Raw genomic sequence first — 21938 nt, forward strand, 5'->3', positions numbered from 1 at the left:
TGACAATATGCCAAAGTATCTTAGAGTGTACCCTCAGTGAGAGGATAGGAAATATACACAAGATATATATACACAATAGCAAAAATATGCAGTATAGTCTTAGAAAACAGTGCAAACAATGTATAGTTACAATAGGATGCAATGGAGAAACATAGGGATAGGGGCAACACAAACCATATACTCCAAAAGTGGAATGCGAACCACGAATGGACCCCAAACCTATGTGACCTTGTAGAGGGTCGCTGGGACTATTAGAAAATAGTGAGAGTTAGAAAAATAACCCTCCCCAAGACCCTGAAAAGTGAGTGCAAAGTGCACTAAAGTTCCCCTAAGGACAAAATAGTTGTGTTAGAGGAATAATGCAGGAAAGACACAAACCAGCAATGCAACAACTGTGGATTTCCAATCTAGGGTACCTGTGGAACAAGGGGACCAAGTCCAAAAGTCACAAGCAAGTCGGAGATGGGCAGATGCCCAGGAAATGCCAGCTGCGGGTGCAAAGAAGCTTCGACTGGACAGAAGAAGCTGAGGTTTCTGCAGGAACGAAAAGGGCTAGAGACTTCCCCTTTGGTGGACGGATCCCTCTCGCCGTGGAGAGTCGTGCAGAAGTGTTTTCCCGCCGAAAGGACGCCAACAAGCCTTGCTAGGCGCAAATCGTGCGTTTGGCGTTTTTGGACGCTGCTGGGGCCCAGGAGGGACCAGGAGGTCGCAAATTGGACCTGAAGAGAGAGGGGACGTCGAGCAAGACAAAGAGCCCTCACTGAAGCAGGTAGCACCCGGAGAAGTGCCAGAAACAGGCACTACGAGGATGCGTGAAACGGTGCTCGCCGAAGTTGCACAAAGGAGTCCCACGTCACCGGAGACCAACTTAGAAAGTCGTGCAATGCAGGTTAGAGTGCCGTGGACCCAGGCTTGGCTGTGCACAAAGGATTTCCGCCGGAAGTGCACAGGGGCCGGAGTAGCTGCAAAGTCGCGGTTCCCAGCAATGCAGCCCAGCGAGGTGAGGCAAGGACTTACCTCCACCAAACTTGGGCTGAAGAGTCACTGGACTGTGGGGGTCACTTGGACAGCGTCGCTGGATTCAAGGGACCTCGCTCGTCGTGCTGAGAGGAGACCCAAGGGACCGGTGATGCAGCTTTTTGGTGCCTGCGGTTGCAGGGGGAAGATTCCGTCGACCCACGGGAGATTTCTTCAGAGCTTCTGGTGCAGAGAGGAGGCAGGCTACCCCCACAGCATGCACAAGCAGGAAAACAGTCGAGAAGGCGGCAGGATCAGCGTTACAGAGTTGCAGTAGTCGTCTTTGCTACTATGTTGCAGGTTTGCAGGCTTCCAGCGCGGTCAGCGGTAGTTTCCTTATCAGAAGGTGAAGAGGGAGATGCAGAGGAACTCGGCTGAGCTCATGCATTCGTTATCTAAAGTTTCCCCAGAGACAGAGACCCTAAATAGCCAGAAAAGAGGGTTTGGCTACCTAGGAGAGAGGATAGGCTACTAACACCTGAAGGAGCCTATCAGCAGGAGTCTCTGACGTCACCTGGTGGCACTGGCCACTCAGAGCAGTCCAGTGTGCCAGCAGCACCTCTGTTTCCAAGATGGCAGAGGTCTGGAGCACACTAGAGGAGCTCTGGACACCTCCCAGGGGAGGTGCAGGTCAGGGGAGTGGTCACTCCCCTTTCCTTTGTCCAGTTTCGCGCCAGAGCAGGGGCTAAGGGGTCCCTGAACCGGTGTAGACTGGCTTATGCAGAATTGGGCACATCTGTGCCCAAGAAAGCATTTCCAGAGGCTGGGGGAGGCTACTCCTCCCCTGCCTTCACACCATTTTCCAAAGGGAGAGGGTGTCACACCCTCTCTCAGAGGAAGTTCTTTGTTCTGCCATCCTGGGCCAGGCCTGGCTGGACCCCAGGAGGGCAGATGCCTGTCTGAGGGGTTGGCAGCAGCAGCAGCTGCAGAGAAACCCCAGGAAGGGCAGTTTAGCAGTACCAGGGTCTGTGCTACAGACCACTGGGATCATGGGATTGTGCCAACTATGCCAGGATGGCATAGAGGGGGCAATTCCATGATCATAGACATGTTACATGGCCATATTCGGAGTTACCATTGTGAAGCTACATATAGGTAGTGACCTATATGTAGTGCACGCGTGTAATGGTGTCCCCGCACTCACAAAGTTCAGGGAATTGGCTCTGAACAATGTGGGGGCACCTTGGCTAGTGCCAGGGTGCCCTCACACTAAGTAACTTTGCACCTAACCTTTACCAGGTAAAGGTTAGACATATAGGTGACTTATAAGTTACTTAAGTGCAGTGTAAAATGGCTGTGAAATAACGTGGACGTTATTTCACTCAGGCTGCAGTGGCAGGCCTGTGTAAGAATTGTCAGAGCTCCCTATGGGTGGCAAAAGAAATGCTGCAGCCCATAGGGATCTCCTGGAACCCCAATACCCTGGGTACCTCAGTACCATATACTAGGGAATTATAAGGGTGTTCCAGTAAGCCAATGTAAATTGGTAAAAATGGTCACTAGCCTGTTAGTGACAATTTGAAAGTAATGAGAGAGCATAACCACTGAGGTTCTGGTTAGCAGAGCCTCAGTGAGACAGTTAGGCACCACACAGGGAACATGTACATGCACACCTATGAGCACTGGGGCCCTGTGTGACAGGGTCCCAGTGACACATACATATAGGCCACAAACCTATGAGCGCTGGGGTCCCGACCAGCAGGATCCCAGTGACACATAACAAACATACTGAAAACATAGTGTTTTCACTATGAGCACTGAGGCCTGGCTATCAGGATCCCAGTGAGACAGTGAAAACAGTGACAAACACCCTGACATACACTCACAAACAGGCCAAAAGTGGGGGTAACAAGGCTAGAAAGAGGCTACTTTCTCACACAACCCCCCCCCCAAACGAAGGACAATAAGGCTAACCTTGGCCAGTTGAGACTTTATTGTCTAAGTGGTGATAAGTAGAGAGTAGCTCTGCAATAGACTGGTTACTCCCTTTATCATCCACTATATGGTTACTTCCCTTTGGGGATGTAAACCACCCTGTTTGAAGTTTTTTAGCTAAGCAACAATGTGAAGATGTATTTTCAGAGTTTCTATCAGTAAGTTTTAGTTTAGAGCAGTGGGAATTGTCCACTGAACCTATTTGTAGTGATGGAAATGCCAGACAGGGATGCTGTCTCAGAAAAGCCATAGCTGGGCAAAAACTTTGTCCATCTGGCTGGAAGAGAGAACAGGGATGCTGTTTCTCTTGAGTTGGAGCAGGGCAGGGATGCTGTCCTATGAGCTCCACACTAGGGCAGGGATGCTGTCCTAAGTGTTGTGAGGTAGTGCAGGGTTTCTGCACTAAAGTTTCTCTGGGAGGGTTGGAGGGATGCTCCATGTTAACTAAAATGGTGCTCTTTTTCTCACCAATGTTAGTTATCCCACAGAGAGGTACTTCTACCTCAGGGAGTCCAGCTTTGCCAGCTGATGATTCCCTTGGAACAGGTGCCACCCCAGGAGAGGTTTCTCCCACCACAGGAATGCTATTCTGAATGGCAGGGTGGTTAGGGGATACTGTGATACCCTTTTTACCTGTTGATGGAGAGGGATCCTGAGTTTTCAGGCCTTCTCTCCTTTGCTTTTTCATTTCACTAGAAATGAGAGGGAACAATTCCTCAGGGATGCCCAGCATGGCTGCATGGGCATAAAACTCTACATCAGCCCAACCTGAGGCCTCTAGATCATTACCTAAGAGACAGTCTACAGGTAAGCTAGGTGATACCACCACCTGCTTAGGGCCAGTAACTCCACCCCAACTAAACTGAATTATAGCTAAGGGAAGAAACTTAGTGGAGTTATGGACATCAATAATCTTATACTGTTGTCCAATGATGTGTTGATCAGGGTGCACTAGGTTTTCAGTCACCAAAGTGAAACTGGCACCTGTGTCCCTGTAGGCCAAGGCCTCAACACCATTTATTGAAACTGTCTGCCTGTACTTATCCATTGTAAGGGGACAAGCAGCCAGTGTGGCAAGGCCAATGCCACTAGGTGTGACAGAAACTGTCTTGGGACTGATTACATCAGTTTCCACTATGGACCCATAAGTGAACCCAACTACACCCTTTGCTTGACTGTTGCCAGCAGTCCCACCACTAGTACCACTACTGCTAGGGGCACTAGAGCTTGATGTATTAGTGGTGGTAGGCTCAGGAGGTTTACCTGGACAGGACTTATCCCCTGGCCTATGGCCTCTGTTTTTACACACAAAGCACCAAGGCTTTTTAATGTGTGCAGGTTGAGAAGAAGAGGAAGAATTAGTTTTATCCCCACCCTCTGAAGAGTGTTTAAGATTTGAAGTGGGATCTTTGGTTTTACCCTTATCCCCATGCTTATCTTGAGATTTTTCACCATCTTTCTTCTTATTGCCATCTTTGTCACCCCCTGTATGAACTTTTCTGTTCACCCTTGTTCTGACCCATTTGTCTGCCTTCTTTCCCAATTCTTGGGGAGAGGTCAGATCAGAGTCTACCAGGTACTGGTGCAACAAATCAGACACACAATTATTAAGTATATGCTCTCTCAGGATTGTGTTATACAGGCTTTCATAATCAGTAACTTTACTGCCATGTAACCACCCCTCCAAGGCCTTCACTGAATGGTCAATGAAATCAACCCAGTCTTGTGAAGACTCCTTTTTGGTCTCTCTGAACTTTATCCTGTACTGTTCAGTGGTTAAGCCATAACCATCCAGGAGTGCATTCTTAAGAACTTGGAAATTATTAGCATCATTTTCTTTCACAGTAAGGAGCCTATCCCTACCTTTTCCACTAAATGATAGCCATAGGATAGCAGCCCACTGCCTTTGAGGGACATCCTGTACAACACAGGCCCTCACAAGTGCAGCAAACCACTTGTTAATGTCATCCCCCTCCTTATAAGGGGGAACTATCTTGTGCAGATTCCTGGAATCATGCTCTTTTGCAGGATGACTATGGGGAATAATGCTGCTGCCACCATGGGTATCTAAACCCAACTTCTGTCTTTCCTTCTCTAATTCAAAAGACTGTCTATCCAAATCCAGCTGTTGCTTTTTAAGCTTCAGTCTGGTTTGTTCCACCCTCAACTTATTGAGTTCCCTCTCTAACATTCTGTCATCAGGGTTGGTGGGAGGGACATTCCTAGAAGCAGAGCTATGATGGGAATGAACAGAAGGAGACCTGTCCCTTACAGAAGCCACCCTAACAGCTTGGTTAACAGAAACATTACTACCAGTATGGTGAGAATAAATGCTTTTGCTATGATGTGAGACAACACTATTGATATGGTGTGGCTCATCATCATTACCATCTATGCTAGATTGTCTAGTAATGGGCAGGCTAGGAAGTTTCTTTCCTGAATCTTTTCCTGGGGGAGTCCCTGAATCAGATTGGGAACTATTAGGTACTTTTTCAACAGATGGGTCACCTATGGCCTTATCCTGTTCTCTAAGCATGTTAAGTAACAGTTCAAAGGAAGGATTCTTCCCTACACTCAAACCTCTCTCTATACAGAGACTCCTTGCTCTTTTCCAGCTAAGGTTGTCATATGCAAGTTTGGACAGATCAACACTTTGGCCTGTGCCAGACATTTTTAGAGAGAGTTAAAGTGATAGAAAAAGAGACAAAAGTTTTCAGAACTTTTTGGAAAGACAGAAAAAAACTTTTTAAACTTTTAAGAACTTTTTGAAAGTTTAGAGGTACTTTTCAGCACTTAGAAAAGAGTGAAAAGAGGAAATGCAAAACTTTTTGGCTATGTGTATATACACTGACCTTGTTTTGTATATTTTTCTCTTATGAAAAGTACAATGACAAGAGTGGTAAGTAGTCTCAAGCACTTATCCCACCACTGCACAACCAATGTAGGAGGCTGGACTGGCTTGTAGTGAGTACCAAGGGGTACTTGCACCTTGCACCAGGCCCAGTTATCCCTTATTAGTGTATAGGGTGTCTAGCAGCTTAGGCTGATAGATAATGGTAGCTTAGCAGAGCAGCTTAGGCTGAACTAGGAGACGTGTGAAGCTACTACAGTACCACTTAGTGTCATATGCACAATATCATAAGAAAACACAATACACAGTTATACTAAAAATAAAGGTACTTTATTTTTATGACAATATGCCAAAGTATCTTAGAGTGTACCCTCAGTGAGAGGATAGGAAATATACACAAGATATATATACACAATAGCAAAAATATGCAGTATAGTCTTAGAAAACAGTGCAAACAATGTATAGTTACAATAGGATGCAATGGAGAAACATAGGGATAGGGGCAACACAAACCATATACTCCAAAAGTGGAATGCGAACCACGAATGGACCCCAAACCTATGTGACCTTGTAGAGGGTCGCTGGGACTATTAGAAAATAGTGAGAGTTAGAAAAATAACCCTCCCCAAGACCCTGAAAAGTGAGTGCAAAGTGCACTAAAGTTCCCCTAAGGACAAAATAGTTGTGTTAGAGGAATAATGCAGGAAAGACACAAACCAGCAATGCAACAACTGTGGATTTCCAATCTAGGGTACCTGTGGAACAAGGGGACCAAGTCCAAAAGTCACAAGCAAGTCGGAGATGGGCAGATGCCCAGGAAATGCCAGCTGCGGGTGCAAAGAAGCTTCGACTGGACAGAAGAAGCTGAGGTTTCTGCAGGAACGAAAAGGGCTAGAGACTTCCCCTTTGGGGACCCAGAGATGAGTGTGCAATGCTGAACGTTTTGGTGGTGGTTCCATTGTCCTAGGACTACCACAGGCTGAGTTATGGGCAAAAATGTTTTAAAAAACAATGCTTGCAAAGCATTATGGGGTGACTTTTCCCGAGTGCAGTGAATATTGTAGTACTGGCTTTCCTGCTGTGCCGGGAGAGTCGTGCAGGGGATTTCTGTGTCTTTTAATAAAGCATTTATCAATTATAAGTATTTTTGGGAGAACTGTGGAGCGTGGAGGGCAGAGCCAAAAGAAATTACTCTGTTTAGGTAACAGTGTGAACAACGTGACCAGCACTCCAATACTGCTGATGGAGTTTGCGCTGTTGACGCTGTGAGGGCCATGGCTGCCATGGAGCACAAAGGGGAGAGACAAAAGAAAAAAAATAGTTCACCCACACTGAAGTCTATTGACAATCATGCAATTATCCATGTAACAGGGTCAGTCTGCAAGCCGGTAACAAAACCGTCCCAAGGCGGGACAAACGGAAAGCAATTACCACTGACTTCAAGGGATTTTTGAAAGGCAAGCCCATGAACGAGTGAAAGTGATGGGTGTGGATAAGAGCCCACAGTACTTACAACAGGTCAAAGCGCTTACACCCTCGACCTAAAAAAGACCCATACAAAGGTGAAAAAAAACAGAGTTGGTGTGTTAAACATCGATTCTGCTTATTATGTCCCATTTGCAAGTTGAAAACTCAAAACAGGAGGAGTTGGCTACTCAAAGGTAATGGCATTTACTGGTTATAGTAAATCCACAGCCTACTCAGCTCAATTTGTAATCAAAGCCTTAGCCTTTTCTGATATGATACTTTTTGCTGATAGAGTGCACTATTTTCTTTGTAAATCTTGGTCCCAAGAGCATAACTACCAACAGTGTAGTAGGTGCTATGCTACCAGGGCCCAGCAGTGTCAAGGGGCCTCTGAATCCCAAATATTGCTGTCATTTACCACCAAAGTGCGGGAAGGGAACTTATTTGGTTGGATATAGGCCAATGGCACCCTCGTTTCAGCCACTTCCTGGCCTATTGCTCCAGAATGTCTTGTTCATGATGCCTAATATTGAACCACTGGCTTTGGAGAGTGTCTGCCTTGTCAGTTGTGGGTCTGACTGCTGTAGCCAGCAAACCCTGTTCAGATATTCATGACAAGCAGGGATCTGTTGATCTAATTGTCATGCAAACCATTTTTAATATAACTAGTTAGAATGGTGGTGAGTACATTACAGTTTTTTTCACATTAAGCTGACAATAATGCAGAAAAACTAACAATATTACTTTGTCTTCAGTTTGCGTAGATGGCTTCAACAAGATCACCATGCACTACGATGCGTCATTAGATGCTGAACTTAAAACCTATGAAACTCTTCCCATCCTCTGGAGTTCCAACAACATCAGAATGAACATCAAGCAAACTCTTAGTGATCTCACCAGAAAGGAGAAGGACAATATGAAAAAGCTTAACATGATGACATTTCTGGATGTGGACAAGCTTAATAAAAAAGTAAGTCGAGGATCAATGACGAAAGCTCAACCACCTGAGCCTATAACAATGTGAAGGTGGGGGAAAAATGGTTAAAGCTGTAAGAGGAAGAGGAAGCAGGTTTCACTAGAAAAAAAGCAAAAGAAACCAAGGGCCATAGCTGCTGGGACTGTGAGTTTCTAATTGTGATTCTTTGTCAATCACAATTAGGCAATTGCAATTCCTAATGTACAAAAATGTACAAGTTAGTAATAGCAATTCCTAATGGGGGTCGCAATAGACCTACCTTATTAATATTAATGAAGTAGATAGCAATTTGCGACCCACTGCAAATTTCTGCCATCTCATGGATGGTAGCCTACTGAGATCAGCAGGTCACTGTGTCTATGGTTGCTTTTTAATAAAGCACTCTTTTTTAATGCAGCTCATTTTCTTAAAGAAAACAGGATGTATTTAAAAAAAAGAAATGTTTAAGTTAGGTCCTTTGGACAAATGCTTGCTCTTAAAAAATATTTCTTTCATTGTTCACAAAGGGGAACGGGTCACCTGGGGACCTCTCCTATTTGCTAATTGGTTACTTCCACCCTTGACATGTTGGTAAAAAGTAAATGTTTTGCGATCATAATTTGGTCCTAAAACATTCATACATAGCACTTCAAAACGGTATTTGTAAGGAACTCTCTAAATACGCCCCTTCCAAATACAGAATTGCTAAACACAATTTGTGATTCAGTAACATGTTACCACATCACAATTTGTGCTCTGTACATATGGAAAAGTATTTTTGCAGTCGATAAGGCCCGATTCTACAAATCGGGCCGTTTCCGACCTCAAAAATGCCTTTGTACATATGTCCCCAAATGTCTTACTTTTTTGCTGAAGATTTTGCCTTTGGAAAAAAAACATTTTGGAAAGAATGCTTCATGACAATTACTTTTTTTGACGGAAAATGTGCCCGTTAGGAATCCTGTTGAAATCATTTCACAGAGTTGCCAAGATTGTTAACTTTTCAAAATGTCATCAGTGGTATTGCGGATTTTAACCTAAGAAAAGGAAAGAAATTATATTTGCTTCATGAAACAAGGCCAGATCAGCTGGAAATAAGGATGTGTATGAACTATACTACTTGCAGTCAAATATATTTTCAGAAACACTATTTTATCGCAGAAATATTGGGTTTTATTATCCCTGCCACATGGTGCATACATAAAAATGGGAAACATCCTGAACAACTAGGTCTAAACCACTATTTGCCTGAACCACTACTGCTAAACAACTAAAAAGTCTCTACAACTAAGTACTGAACAACTACTGTCTAAACAACAATTGTGCCTGAATAACAATTGCCTGAACAACTAATTTTAAGGTAAGGTTTTCCTTTTGGTTTTTATGGTTTATTAGTTGTTTAGAATATATATATATATTAGTTGTTCAGGCAATTGTTATTCAGACACAGTAGTTGTTCAGACAGTAGTTGTTCAGTACTTAGTTGTAGAGACTTTTTAGTTGTTTAGCAGTAGTGGTTTAGGCTATAGTTGTTTAGGACCTAGTTGTTCTGTCACATATTCCATAAAAATATAATGTAGGCACTGTGTTTTAAAACAACTGTTACATTGAGGCTTACAAGATGTTTATGATGGATGGGTTTCGATTTTTAAGGATCTTGATATAAATTCACCTGTCTAAATACTGCAAATACATATGAATTCGTTTTAATTTTTTGACATTAAGATTTTATAGGGCTAATGTTTTATAGATGTGATGCCTGAAATACATTAAAGTAAGCGGCTACTCTGAACTGCAATGAGAATATTTCAAGAGTTCAGCTATTTAAGGAATTACTTTAGCATACCTATTAAATTATTTTGTATATGTTCAGAATTGAAAGTTCACTTAATATAAGTGGTTAGATTTGGTTCTTGTCCATTTAAGCTTTACCTGCTGATATATAAAAGCAGTTACTTTATCTATGAACTAATACTATGGGTCTTGTTGAGACTGCCATGATCTGGCACTGCTGACTGTTGGGATAGAAAAGTCCTCTGCATGCTGACAGATGTGCACCCCCACCCCAAGTACCCCAGCTAAATCGATACGTGGATCCCTGGTACTGAATTTTGGTCACGGGCAAACAGATCATGTTTATGCACAATGACCTAGACCTGTCACACAGTAATGCGGTCTGCTTAGACTTGGAGGGGTCCACCGAGCTCTACCCTCATGAAGATATAGGGCTACTGCCCTTACCCGGAGTTAAGTGACACAAGAGCAGTGGTTTCAGCATACCCATTTTGTGTTCAGCAGAATGAGTAATGTGAACAGGCCTTTTTACCTGTATCACTGGTGTGGGGCCTACTGACATACCTTTGATAGAGTGAGGTGTACAATGTAGCCTTGTCAGATTTCCCATGAAACCCCAGGTGGTCACAGAGGGCTCCACAATCCCCATCTCCCGAACAACAGAGCTACGGTATTATGCATTGCAAGACTGATGGATCCATGTCAGGTTGTTACTTTCTCCAATGGTATAGCCTGCCCATCTTGTCAAAACCTGTTCTGAATTAATTATAGCACGGATGATGGGTCCCCTATGTAAAAGCAAGTATTGATAACAATGTGGAGTATTGTGTCTAAGTGAGTCGTTGTTTGGCTTCATATCCTAACATTATATTGCTGGCCTCTAGTAAGAATTGATTCTGTGATTCCCATGGGTCCTGATACTGTTATAGTTGAGAGAAGGATTGATGCAGGATTTAGTATGAGGTGAAGGGTTTCGCATTAGGTGAAGAATGAGTAACCACTAATTTACTGCCTCGCTTGGTCTCACCCTCAAGGGCATACATAAATATTAATGCAGGTAACTCACATCCCCTAAAGGGTATGTGCAGATGGCACTCACCTATGTAACATGGAGTGGCAGAACACAAGATGATGGGGCCCCCCTGCAGAATGTGATGACAGGCTTCTGAGTCTCCCATATCTCACAGATATCCATTGGTCTTGGGCTCAATGTGGGCCCCCTGAAGGGTTAGGGTCCCCTATGAGGTTTGACCCCACTCTCCAGTGGCTCAGGGACTTCAGGGGCCTGTGCTATGCCCTGGGGAGTGGAAGCAGTTGCTTCAAAGATATGAACTATCAAGCTCCCTGAACTTCAACTTTGTGATGCCCCTCAATGAAATCTTCAGTTAATAGCTAAAGGCCTTAGGAAAATTAATTCCCAAACTCCACATGTGTCAGATAACAGAGACAGTATTATTAAACAAGTGCTATGTGTGATTTGGGTGATGGAATCATGAAAAACTGTTTATCCTAAAACAATATAAAGATGTGTTAACCATGTCTATATGGTTAGAACCTAAAAACTAATAAGGACTATTTTAACTAATAGTACTAAATAAGCTGCAGTTACTTATCAATAGTTGGCCCTTAGAACGTCATTTAGGCAATCAACAGCAGTGTCGTCCCCGCCCCGCAAGCAGCAGTAGCTGCCCAACTTTAACAACAAAACAATAGTAAACTGTGTTTATTATCATTTTATTGTTAAAGGGGCGGGGCTATGTGGGATGACAGTGACAAGGGGGAATGCACTGAGCACTCCCCTCAGAGTGCATGTATGTATGGCCGACCGTCTCGGGCCGGCCAAACACACATGTGCATTAGAGAGAGAGCAGGCACAGGCTCCCAGTCTGCCTGGGAGCGCCCTTAGTAGGTGCTCCAGCCAATCCTAATGCTGTGCTGTGCTGAGCAGCATCAGCATTGGCCGCAGGGCAGGCTGGAGCCTGTGCCTGCCTGCAGTGACCGGGACAGAGAAGCAGCGCAGCGGCAGAACAGGTACTTTTTTTTTTTTTTATTAAATGTTTTTGACCTGCCTCCTCGCCATTTTTTCGTGAAGTGAGCCATGCCTGACAATCAAGTAAGCCAATGTCTACAACAATAAGCAGGGAACAGGCTGGTGTGGCAGTACTGGGATGTTAAGTTTGCTAATATTAAAAACAGGTCTTGACATGGCAAATTTAACTCAAACAAACATCTTGTTGGTTTAACACTTGTGGCTCTCCACTTAACATTTTGTATGAGGGCTCTCTCCAATTTGAACATGTCTGGTTAGACTAGAATTTGCCCCAAGCAAAAAAATGCATGCAGGCAATATGTCGTGGTATCTATCCATGTAGAACTGTTTTGGAACTGTTTTGGACTGTTTTGCACCCTGTTGAAGATTTATTAGGTATGTTTGATTCAGGAAGTTTGCTTTAAAAACTAATTCTCTTTATTTATACCATGTGTCTTCCTTTTTAGTGCTACCTACCGACCACGGACTGCTTTACTGTTTCCTACAAATTCTGTAAAATATACGTAGTGTGGACTTTAGCTTCACTCATGCTATTAACTGATTGGTGGATCTGCCTGCCATCTATGGGGGTCTCACTTTGCAGTGTTACAGGGACTATTTACATCTACTTACATTACACTTTTTGTCACACTGAATGTTCTATCTTATGTGCAATAACACCACCAACACCACCACTTGCAATACCATCACCAACACCGGCAATACAAATGGCACCAATACCAATACACTCACCAGCACCACAGCCAAAACTAACACCACCACCAATATCACCAATGCTAATATCACAGCACCACTGAGACCACACTGTCCCCAATACCATAGCACTGCCACTATGAATGCCCCAATAGCACCCCTCCTGCAGTGCCATCAGCAGTCCCAGCAACACCCCTAACACCAATAAAATTGATAACAATACCAGCATCACCACCAATATTACATCACTACGTGTACCACCACTATTCCTACCAACATTCATTGTCACATTTAAGCTAAAGCTCGTTGTTTCAGCTTGGTGGTACGTCTGCAGATTATACAACCACATGAAAACACCAGCGATATAACTGATATAGTCAGCCACGAGTGTCATTGACGATTAACTCCTATCTTCTCTCATTACACTTGCTAATGTTGTTGTTTTATTAGTCTGGGTCCGTATGTGTCTACGCATTTCTCCACAAACGTACAATAAGAAACCCCTTCAATACATCAGGCCCTTGATGTTTTAAAAGGACATGTGCAAAGTGTGTGCTTACCTATTCCATACTCACAGTTTCATGATTTTCACACTGCTTTAAATGTGCACTTACTGTGCAGTGCTGAGTATCTGCACTTCTTTGATCTGAAAGAGAGGATACATGCACTTCTCATCACTGCTGCAATACATTTACTGAAAGAGTACCAACTCTTCTCAGGAGCAAACAGGTGCTCTATATAGTGAGTACTTGCCCTTCTACGTTTCCATTTACAGCACTGGATTTCAGTACAGCAGCTTTTTACATCTGAAGCACACCCCCTAGCTCACAGGTTCCCTCCCCCCATCCAGCCGCTCCGTCTCCCGCCACTTGTCTAGCACATATGTCCAAATGAGGTAAAGTGGTGTTCTCCCGCTTGACGTGCTGACAGCTTGACAAAACACGCATTCCCTGCCGAAGGCTAATGCACTGCATAGAAATAATTACCATAAAGTAAATAGTCAGTCTGGCGCACAGCTTGTGTACACACAACCTACTAACAATACGAGTGTGTTCTGTAGTAAATGACGTAAACTTAGGCAAGCAGTGTGAAGATCTTCGTGGCAAACACAGGGCTCACACACTCTGACCTCTCTGTCTCATTCTCTCACGCTCTTGCTTCCGATCGCCTTCCTCTGAAGCCTCCCTCCGCAGTGGCTTTACCGGTGTGACGCAAAATTATTCCACCCCCCCTCCACCATCCCCCAACTGCCGGTAGAATAAGCTGTGCGTCACGAACATTCAGCAGCCTTAGGCAGAATAGGGGGTAACGGAAGGATGGGACCCCTTGTGTGCAGGGGCGTCAGGGACCTGTGTTACCCCTTGCTTTACGAATCCCTTCTGAAGTCCTCAGAAACTATTCTCTGACCCCTTCGACTTCTGATCTCCACAGAATACAGTCTCCAAATGTACGAAATAGACCACATACACATCCTTCTTACTAGCTGAAAGAAGCAAACCAGTTACAACTGAGGTGATCAATATTCGATTGCTAGTCACACAATGGATGCCTGCATAGAGACAGCAGCACAAGATCCATTCACTGTCTATGCCCCCTGACTTTACAGGTGGACCGATATTGACACATTCTTGTCCTGGCAGAAGACCGAACGTCCACGCTGTAGAAAATATATATTGGAAAGAAGCCATTATGTGCAATATAACATATTTCCAGATTTCCGCACATGTCCGCAACCCCTAATAAAAACGTACAACTTCCCTTTTCTAATCAATTCTCATCATTGTATCCCTACTCTAAACACTACTACACACACAAGAAGTTGAGAGCACAACCTTACCTCAACTCATCCACAAGGAAAAAAGAAAGCGCACATTACTAAATTACTAACTATTTAACTCTAATCTTAGGTTTCAGAATAGCGTGCTACTAGCCGCAAAGCACTTCCGCTATATAAATAAATGTACAATGTACAATTTACATATCCAACCACACCCCCTACAGGGTGTACTATGCTAACAATGAATGCAAGTGCTTCAGCACCCCGTATAGGATAAGCACAGCATGACTTCACATGAATGTAACTTCATTAGTAAGCTTTTATATTGGATGCCAAAGGCATCCCCACAAAGTTCTATAGCACACATATTATGTGCACACCTGCAGTGTTGCCCAAATCATTTTATTGATGTGATTCTCTAGACATAGGGTGCAATGTAGTTATTTTTAGTAAACCATATATTTCTCATGGGAGTTGCAAAAGTCTCAGGAAAATAATAATTTTCTGTGGTCATACCTAAAGAGGCTGAAGGACCAGAAGCAGGTTCCGCAAATTGACACACTTCAAGTACTCACATGCTTGCACCAGATGGGGTAGGGGCAAGAGATTCGGCTGAAGTATCTAATGATAGTGAATCAGAGGCCACACAAATCCTATAGAACAGGTTAGTAACCTTCTCATGAAATAAACTGCTGGTGAGAATTACAGGGCTTAGATGGGGATGTGTGTTCTTCGTACACGTCACGTGATTTCATTAATTTCTTCCACAGTAAGGCGCATTTATGCATGTTAAATCTGAAGATCTGCCTCTCAACAGGGCTTACTTTCTCTCTCATGGAACCGTGTTTAGGAAGGAAAGAAAGTGAACACACATGTTGCCCAAGGGCCACGATTATGCATTTCCTTTAGTATTTTATTGAGTCCTGTGGGTAGTAAAATGGGGATTTGCCATGTTTTTCTAAAGTGGCCTACATGGCATGGCATGGCATAGAATGTTAGGCTATGGATGTGAGAGGGTTCTTTCTTAATGTGATCTGGGCTGGGCAAAACAAGGCCCAAACAGCCTGTTGCACAACGGTAAATATCACAAAAGAAAAGAAATCCAGACTTATGGTTGACAAGTTTCAAAGAAAACCAAAATAGCCCCATATCAAATCATTGGGAAAATTCATTCAATATTATCCTACGGAAAATATGAAAAAAATAGTAAAATTACAAGAGGTCTTTTAATCTTTGGGGAGTCATTCTGCCAAACTTCTCGGTTAGCAGAGGCACAGTCTGTGCCAGCACAGAAGCAACAGTTAGAGTGCCCTACCACTTTGATGGTGCATTTTCATCAAATGTCTGTTTGTTGGCCCGGTTGAACCAAATCAATGCTGTACCAGCTATCATGTCATAGTGGTCCACTTGTTATACTTTTTATTTTTCAGTGACTAACCCCCATTGTGGAGAGCTGGTTCCTAAAAAATAAAAATAAACTATCTTTGTGAGAAGGTGTTTTGAACTTGCACATGGGGGATATTTTCAATTTTTTCCTGAGTTAGACCTCGATTCCTTACATGGCTGTCTCGGGTTCAGAGAATCAGTGTCAGAAAATGTGCCCTGCTTAGGACAGGCCTTCCAACTCTGAGAAACTGGCATCTCTCTGGGGGTGGGACGCCAGTGTATATTTTCTGATAGCAGAGCCAACTGACTCCCAGCCATCGGAAATCCAAAGGTCCTCTCACCTCTAGGAAACGCAGGGAAACTGTGAGTGCAGCAGACCATCCCTAAGTGAGAAAATGGAACTGCCAGTATGATTATGACTTCCATTTATTTAGGTCATATGTCCTGTATCCTACATATAAACCAGTGAAGGAGGGAGAAAGAAGCTGTCTCTAAGGTTCACTCAACTTCCTTTGTCCACACACTAATAACCAATATAAGTGAACACTCATACCATATCATTCCAGGCCCTCTGAGATCTTTCTCAAAAGACCCTCAACCACGTATTATACCCTCAGCAGTGAATGTTACCACCTTGTGGTGGTTTTGTGGGTTAGCATCATCACGGGGTCTCCATTCACTTCAGTATCCCGTTATCCAAATTAACTGAAGGATATCTCAGTGAGAAGGTAAGTGAAAGAATGTGAATTAAAATTACCTCATATCCTAAATTCTTATTTATTAGTGTCCATAAAAAGGATAAGGCTAAGATTAAAAACAGATGACGTTGTGAGGATCAACAATGAATCCTATACAACAAAAATTAAGGTCGACATGTTTCAGCCTGATACGGCCACTCAGGTCCTTGGCTTTCATCAGTACATACTTTTAATTAGATTACCTGCAACTTTCAAGTAATCACCAAATGTAGTTATGATTTGTGGTTCAAGTAGTGCCGCAACATTGATAGCACAGAAGGGAATCTGAAATAATCAACAGACAAGGAGGAAAGAATAATCAATATTATTCATTATATTCTCAACCCATATCCTCCTTGCTCACTCTGTGAAAGCTACATTTTGAGTGCATTAAAAAACATAACTTACTTCTAAGTGAAAAAGGGTGTCATTGCTCAATTGTTTATGTATATTTATTGACTTATTCAACAAAAAAGCTTTTTTTAGGAATAAGTAGCAGTTAAGGTGACAGCGTAGTTAAATAGGGTCCACAGATAAACTAAGCAATCTGATGATTGTAGACAGCAGTCAAAATGGAAAATATAGACAAAGAAGCTATATACAAAAAGATATACAAAAAAGAAGAACTCAAGGTTCAAATACCTCAATGGGAGCTCTCCCTCCATCCCACCACAGAAAAAGGCCTCTATCTGTAGGAATTTTACAGATCTATTTACACACAATAGTTATCTGTCAAGAGAGATGCCTGGACTAACAAGGAAACCTTAGAAAGTCCAGATGTAAGGAGACTTACTTTTGGAGAAGCTATCAAAATCTTCCAAAGATCTGTCATGCCTTCCTGATTTAAGTGAGAAGGATGGCAAAGGTGACTGTGCTTAAATACAGGAAGCTTAAACCAATTAATAAAAAATGCAAAGCTGGTGTGTACAGGCACATTTAGTCAAACAAAAGAAAAACAGCCAAATGTTTTGTCCTGCATCCTTCACAATCTAAATACATCTCAGAGTGATCTTCATGGTGATTACCAGACCATTCCTATAATTTGTGTATGCATTTACTACATGTTGCATAACATGAACCCAACTACAAAGTGGTGGTGTGCTGCAGGTTAATGATACATGAGCGAGAGTCCCTGGTGTGGCCAACATGCAAGAATGTGGTTGGATACAATTTGGCAGTTGATCATGCTGCAAATGTTTCCCTTTGTAATACTACACTGTTTCTGTAAGAAAAGCTCTAGCAGAACAAACCTAAACACAGTAGCAATAGGAGAACCATATGGTCACATGCACTGATCGGATGGCTCCACTGCAGTATCAACCTTCTTGCCAAAACACTAAGAGAGGAAAAACAACAACGATGGACCTGCTGAAGCCCATAATTGTAGTAGAGAGTTGGCAGATTGCTGCAAGTTTGGCAGTGGAAGGTTTTTGTGAATTCCAGTGTTTTATCCACAAGTTCTAGCTGGTGTTCTCCCATCAATGAAGTCTGCAGACCTTCGGGACTGTTTCTTCGTACACTAATACACTTCCTTTAATTGAATGGTCCCCTGTAACCCTGCTTTCAGGTCCATAGGTAATGCACTATAGGCAATGCACTATACTAACTGGTGAACTGGAATTTTTCCAGGCAGTCAACAGTTTCTGCTGTACAATAACATTTCAAACCATCCAGTCTCAGCAGGGGCCAGTAGGTTTCACTGCCAAATTCGTATCCCAATTTAGCTCTGTGGGTAAGTAGGAACCTTGCTAAACCAGTTATAGAGCATCATTCTTGAGGCGGGCGTTAATTACACATTATAGCTCTCTGCAGTTGACTCTGGCAGGCAGAAATTATTCAGTGCAGCACATAGGTTTTCATTTTCTCAGCTTTGCAGAGCTCTCCCGTGCCCTCCAGCTCCAGTCCTCCTAGTTCAGCTCCATGAACTTAAATACAAATGTCTTCCCCACAGCGAGTATGTGATCTAAGCACCCCACGAATGCAAAGCTACACTGAGCCTTCATATTCTCCTTTCTATGTGCATTAGGGTGTTAAAACGCTATTCAGGCTCAGTCTTTGGAGGTAGCAGTTGGAGATCTAGGGCTTCCCATGTTCTGAAGTAACTGTGATTCGAATTTGAAATGTGTATGTGATTGGAATGCACTGCAGCTGAGTTCTGGCAAAATTGATTTCATGTCTCCTAACTAATATACAAATTCATACAAAGAGAAATCAAACTGATAGTTTGTCTTAGGAACCCAGGTCAGCTCTAAGCTGCAATTTTGGTTTTGTTAGTATTTACCAATGCAAAGTTTGAACTTAAATGGCACATTTAAATATATATTACAGGGTTTATGTTTTGCAGGAGAGTTTGCCTCGAAACATTCAGTCTAGAAGCATGTCATGTTTTAGAAGCGGGCACGAGAAAAATATCCTTCTCTACATCTTAACATGTCTGTACTTTCTACAGCTGTATCAGGATCCTGCACACATGCAGTTTCCTTATCAGAGAAACACCTATCTTATAAAAGAGCATATACAGCCACGCCTGTTTTGCAACATACCATTGTAGATGCCAAATATCACATGAATGGTGCAAAGAAATGGGGTTAAAATGGCAATAAAGATAGCTTTCCCTACCCTGTGTGCCTGTTGTTGAGATTGCAGTGAATTGAGTACCTGCATGGCTCTTGCAAAATAAGAGGAACAGATGTGAGGGAGATATGGCAGGGAAGATTGACCACACTTTGTGGATCAAGGGCATTTAGAACCTCTCCAAGATCTGAAGTGGGATCTTAGCTTAAGCAGTATTTTTTAGTCTGTGTTTCTGTGCTTGTTTGGTCCTTTCCCAAATTCGCAATTGCACAGTACTATTGGGTGTTGTGTTCTGCCCTCTTGGTTTAGAGCACTTCAGGTCCTATACCTCACAATTCACGCGCCCATGTTTTTGCCACTTAAACTTTGACTGGTGTATTGTATATGTGTTGGACAATTGGATGTTCCTCCTAGGTACTTAAATATGGTATTTTCTGTGGATATGCTGGGAGGATATTCTGGAAAGCCTTGTGCATGAAGCAAGTCCTTGAATTTAATTAAATATACTCCATAGGAACCTACATATTTCTTTTAAGAAAGGTAGATATGGTTTGATCTTTTCCAGCTCTTGCCTGGGGAATTATATGTCAGAATATCCTAGCAAAAATATTGACCTGTCAAACATAATTGTATAATAAAAATAGAAATACATATTTATATTTCCTTGGTTTTCATTTAGGAAGACAGCAGCATACAATTTAGAAATTGGTAACATCCAGTTTAATGTTCACAATTACAGTTCTGTTTCAATATCCAAGGCTGAGCATTACATTAGAAAAGGAAAACATACAATTTGATAACTGTGGCTCATTGTTCCTAGTATACATTACCACATCAATAGTCCTTCCCACTCACTCACACCATATTTAACACTCCAGGTGGTTTCCACTTGATTAGCATACAGGCAATACTTTATGGTTAAAGTTTCTAGACCTATCATTATGAATCACCAATATCCTGAGCCAGAGTTTTGTCTCAACAAATATCTCCAAAGGGAACCTCCATTATCTTTTGGTTGTGATGTAGGTGGCATAAGGGTAATGTAGGTCTCAGTACAGTCATTACAAATTATGATATCCCCTACCAGTCCTTTGCAGTTGTAGTCAACCATCTTCTCCAGTTCATAACCAGTCTGCGTTTAGCCAGCAAAAAGATAATGGCGTAAATAGTCTGGTGCCCGTGGACAATCACCCCCCACCCCCATATAGCCTACAAGCCCTACCAGCCAGTGGCTGTGTCTCTATCACTGTTCAGTCATATCAGCTGTCATATCTGTTATTCTTTGCCAACATTTATAGATAGGTGGGCATTCCCATGATGGGTGGCAGAACCTCACATATACCCTTCCACATCATGAGAATGAGCATGTATGAGGTCTGATCTAATCTATTCTATAAGTAACAAAAAACAGTGGCTGTGCACAAAGTTCGCACCTCCTATACATATGTATATTGTAGTAAAACCAACACAGTAAATACATTAATATCAAGTAACACAATGGGTGTCCAACTGGTAAGCATCCAGGCACTGAGGATGCAGATGGTATCATTTGAAGTTCAAATGATACTTGAAAGTTCATAAGTATATACCAAGGCACACCATATACGTCCAATCCTTCCTGTTGTATCAGTAAAGATTCAAATTCAAAATTGATGTGTAGTAGCTTTTGTATTCATCCAATTGTTCCATATAATGATATCCATCATACATCCAGAGAAACAACAGCCAACACGTGTTCCTTCAACATGACTTCCTCAAGGCTGTAAGGTATATTTACAAGAAAAATTATATTACTGTATACATATATACAAAACTACATGTATAGTACTATAATAGACAAAAAAAGGAAAATAAAGGAAGGAAAATTAGAAAACCAGTGATACTAAAAATAGAAAAGAAAAATCATCAATGGTGCATACCCAGAATGAACCATACGTGCAGTGCCCTTTGTTACGCATAAGAGCAAATCGAGGAGTATAGTATTATGAAATATTGAAGTTGAAAATCGATTTGGGTCCCCGTGGTTAGTGCTACGTGATGAAATGATAGTGCAAAGAAGTGCTGGCAAGGAAGAGCATCAAAGTAGTAGTGAAGATGACTCCCCAGAGAGCCCATGTATGTAAGGCGAAATTAAGAGTAAAATAAGGAAGACCTACCAAAAGGAAAATACGTTTTCAAGTATCAAATGTTTCGAAGACGCAATTCATTAGCACCAAAACGTCCTAATGGTGCATTTCTTGAGATAATATAGTAGAAGCCGGTAAATTAAACAGCAGACATGACCACGATAAACCTACAGGAGAAGTAAAGACAACCATGGACAAGTGGTATAGAAACAAACACACGACCAATAATCAACCAACTTATCCATATGAAACCAAAAATATAAAAAAAACTAGGAAGGCTGTTCTCCCCTTACACAAGTAGTATCAAAAGTGGGCAGTAATTGTTACCCAGAACATATAAGTTCTGCAACATTTTAGTATCACTGGTTTTCTAATTTTCCTTCCTTTATTTTGCTTTTTCCTTTTTTGTCTATTATAGTACTATACATGTAGATTTGTATATATGTATAGAGTAATATAATTTTTCTTGTAATCTATTCTAAGTTGCATGGCTCGAGTAAGGTATGCCCTATGTAGGAAATGAAAATGGAGTACTTTCTGATGATAGTTCACAGAAATAAGTTTGGTCTGTATGCA

At 42.3% G+C, this 21938-nt stretch overlaps 1 protein-coding gene across 2 annotated transcripts in view; it reads left to right on the forward strand.

Moving 5' to 3' along the window:
* Positions 1-21938, forward strand: part of LAMB4 (laminin subunit beta 4) — a 724082-nt gene that overhangs the window by 568649 nt on the left and 133495 nt on the right. For both annotated transcript variants that reach the window (XM_069229818.1, XM_069229820.1), the window contains one exon: positions 8026-8240. In XM_069229818.1, coding sequence (XP_069085919.1) covers positions 8026-8240 — 215 coding nt within the window. The remainder of the gene's footprint in view (positions 1-8025; positions 8241-21938) is intronic.

The sequence above is a fragment of the Pleurodeles waltl genome, chromosome 4_1, assembly GCF_031143425.1.
Source record: "Pleurodeles waltl isolate 20211129_DDA chromosome 4_1, aPleWal1.hap1.20221129, whole genome shotgun sequence".
In the NCBI taxonomy this organism is placed as follows: domain Eukaryota; kingdom Metazoa; phylum Chordata; class Amphibia; order Caudata; family Salamandridae; genus Pleurodeles; species Pleurodeles waltl.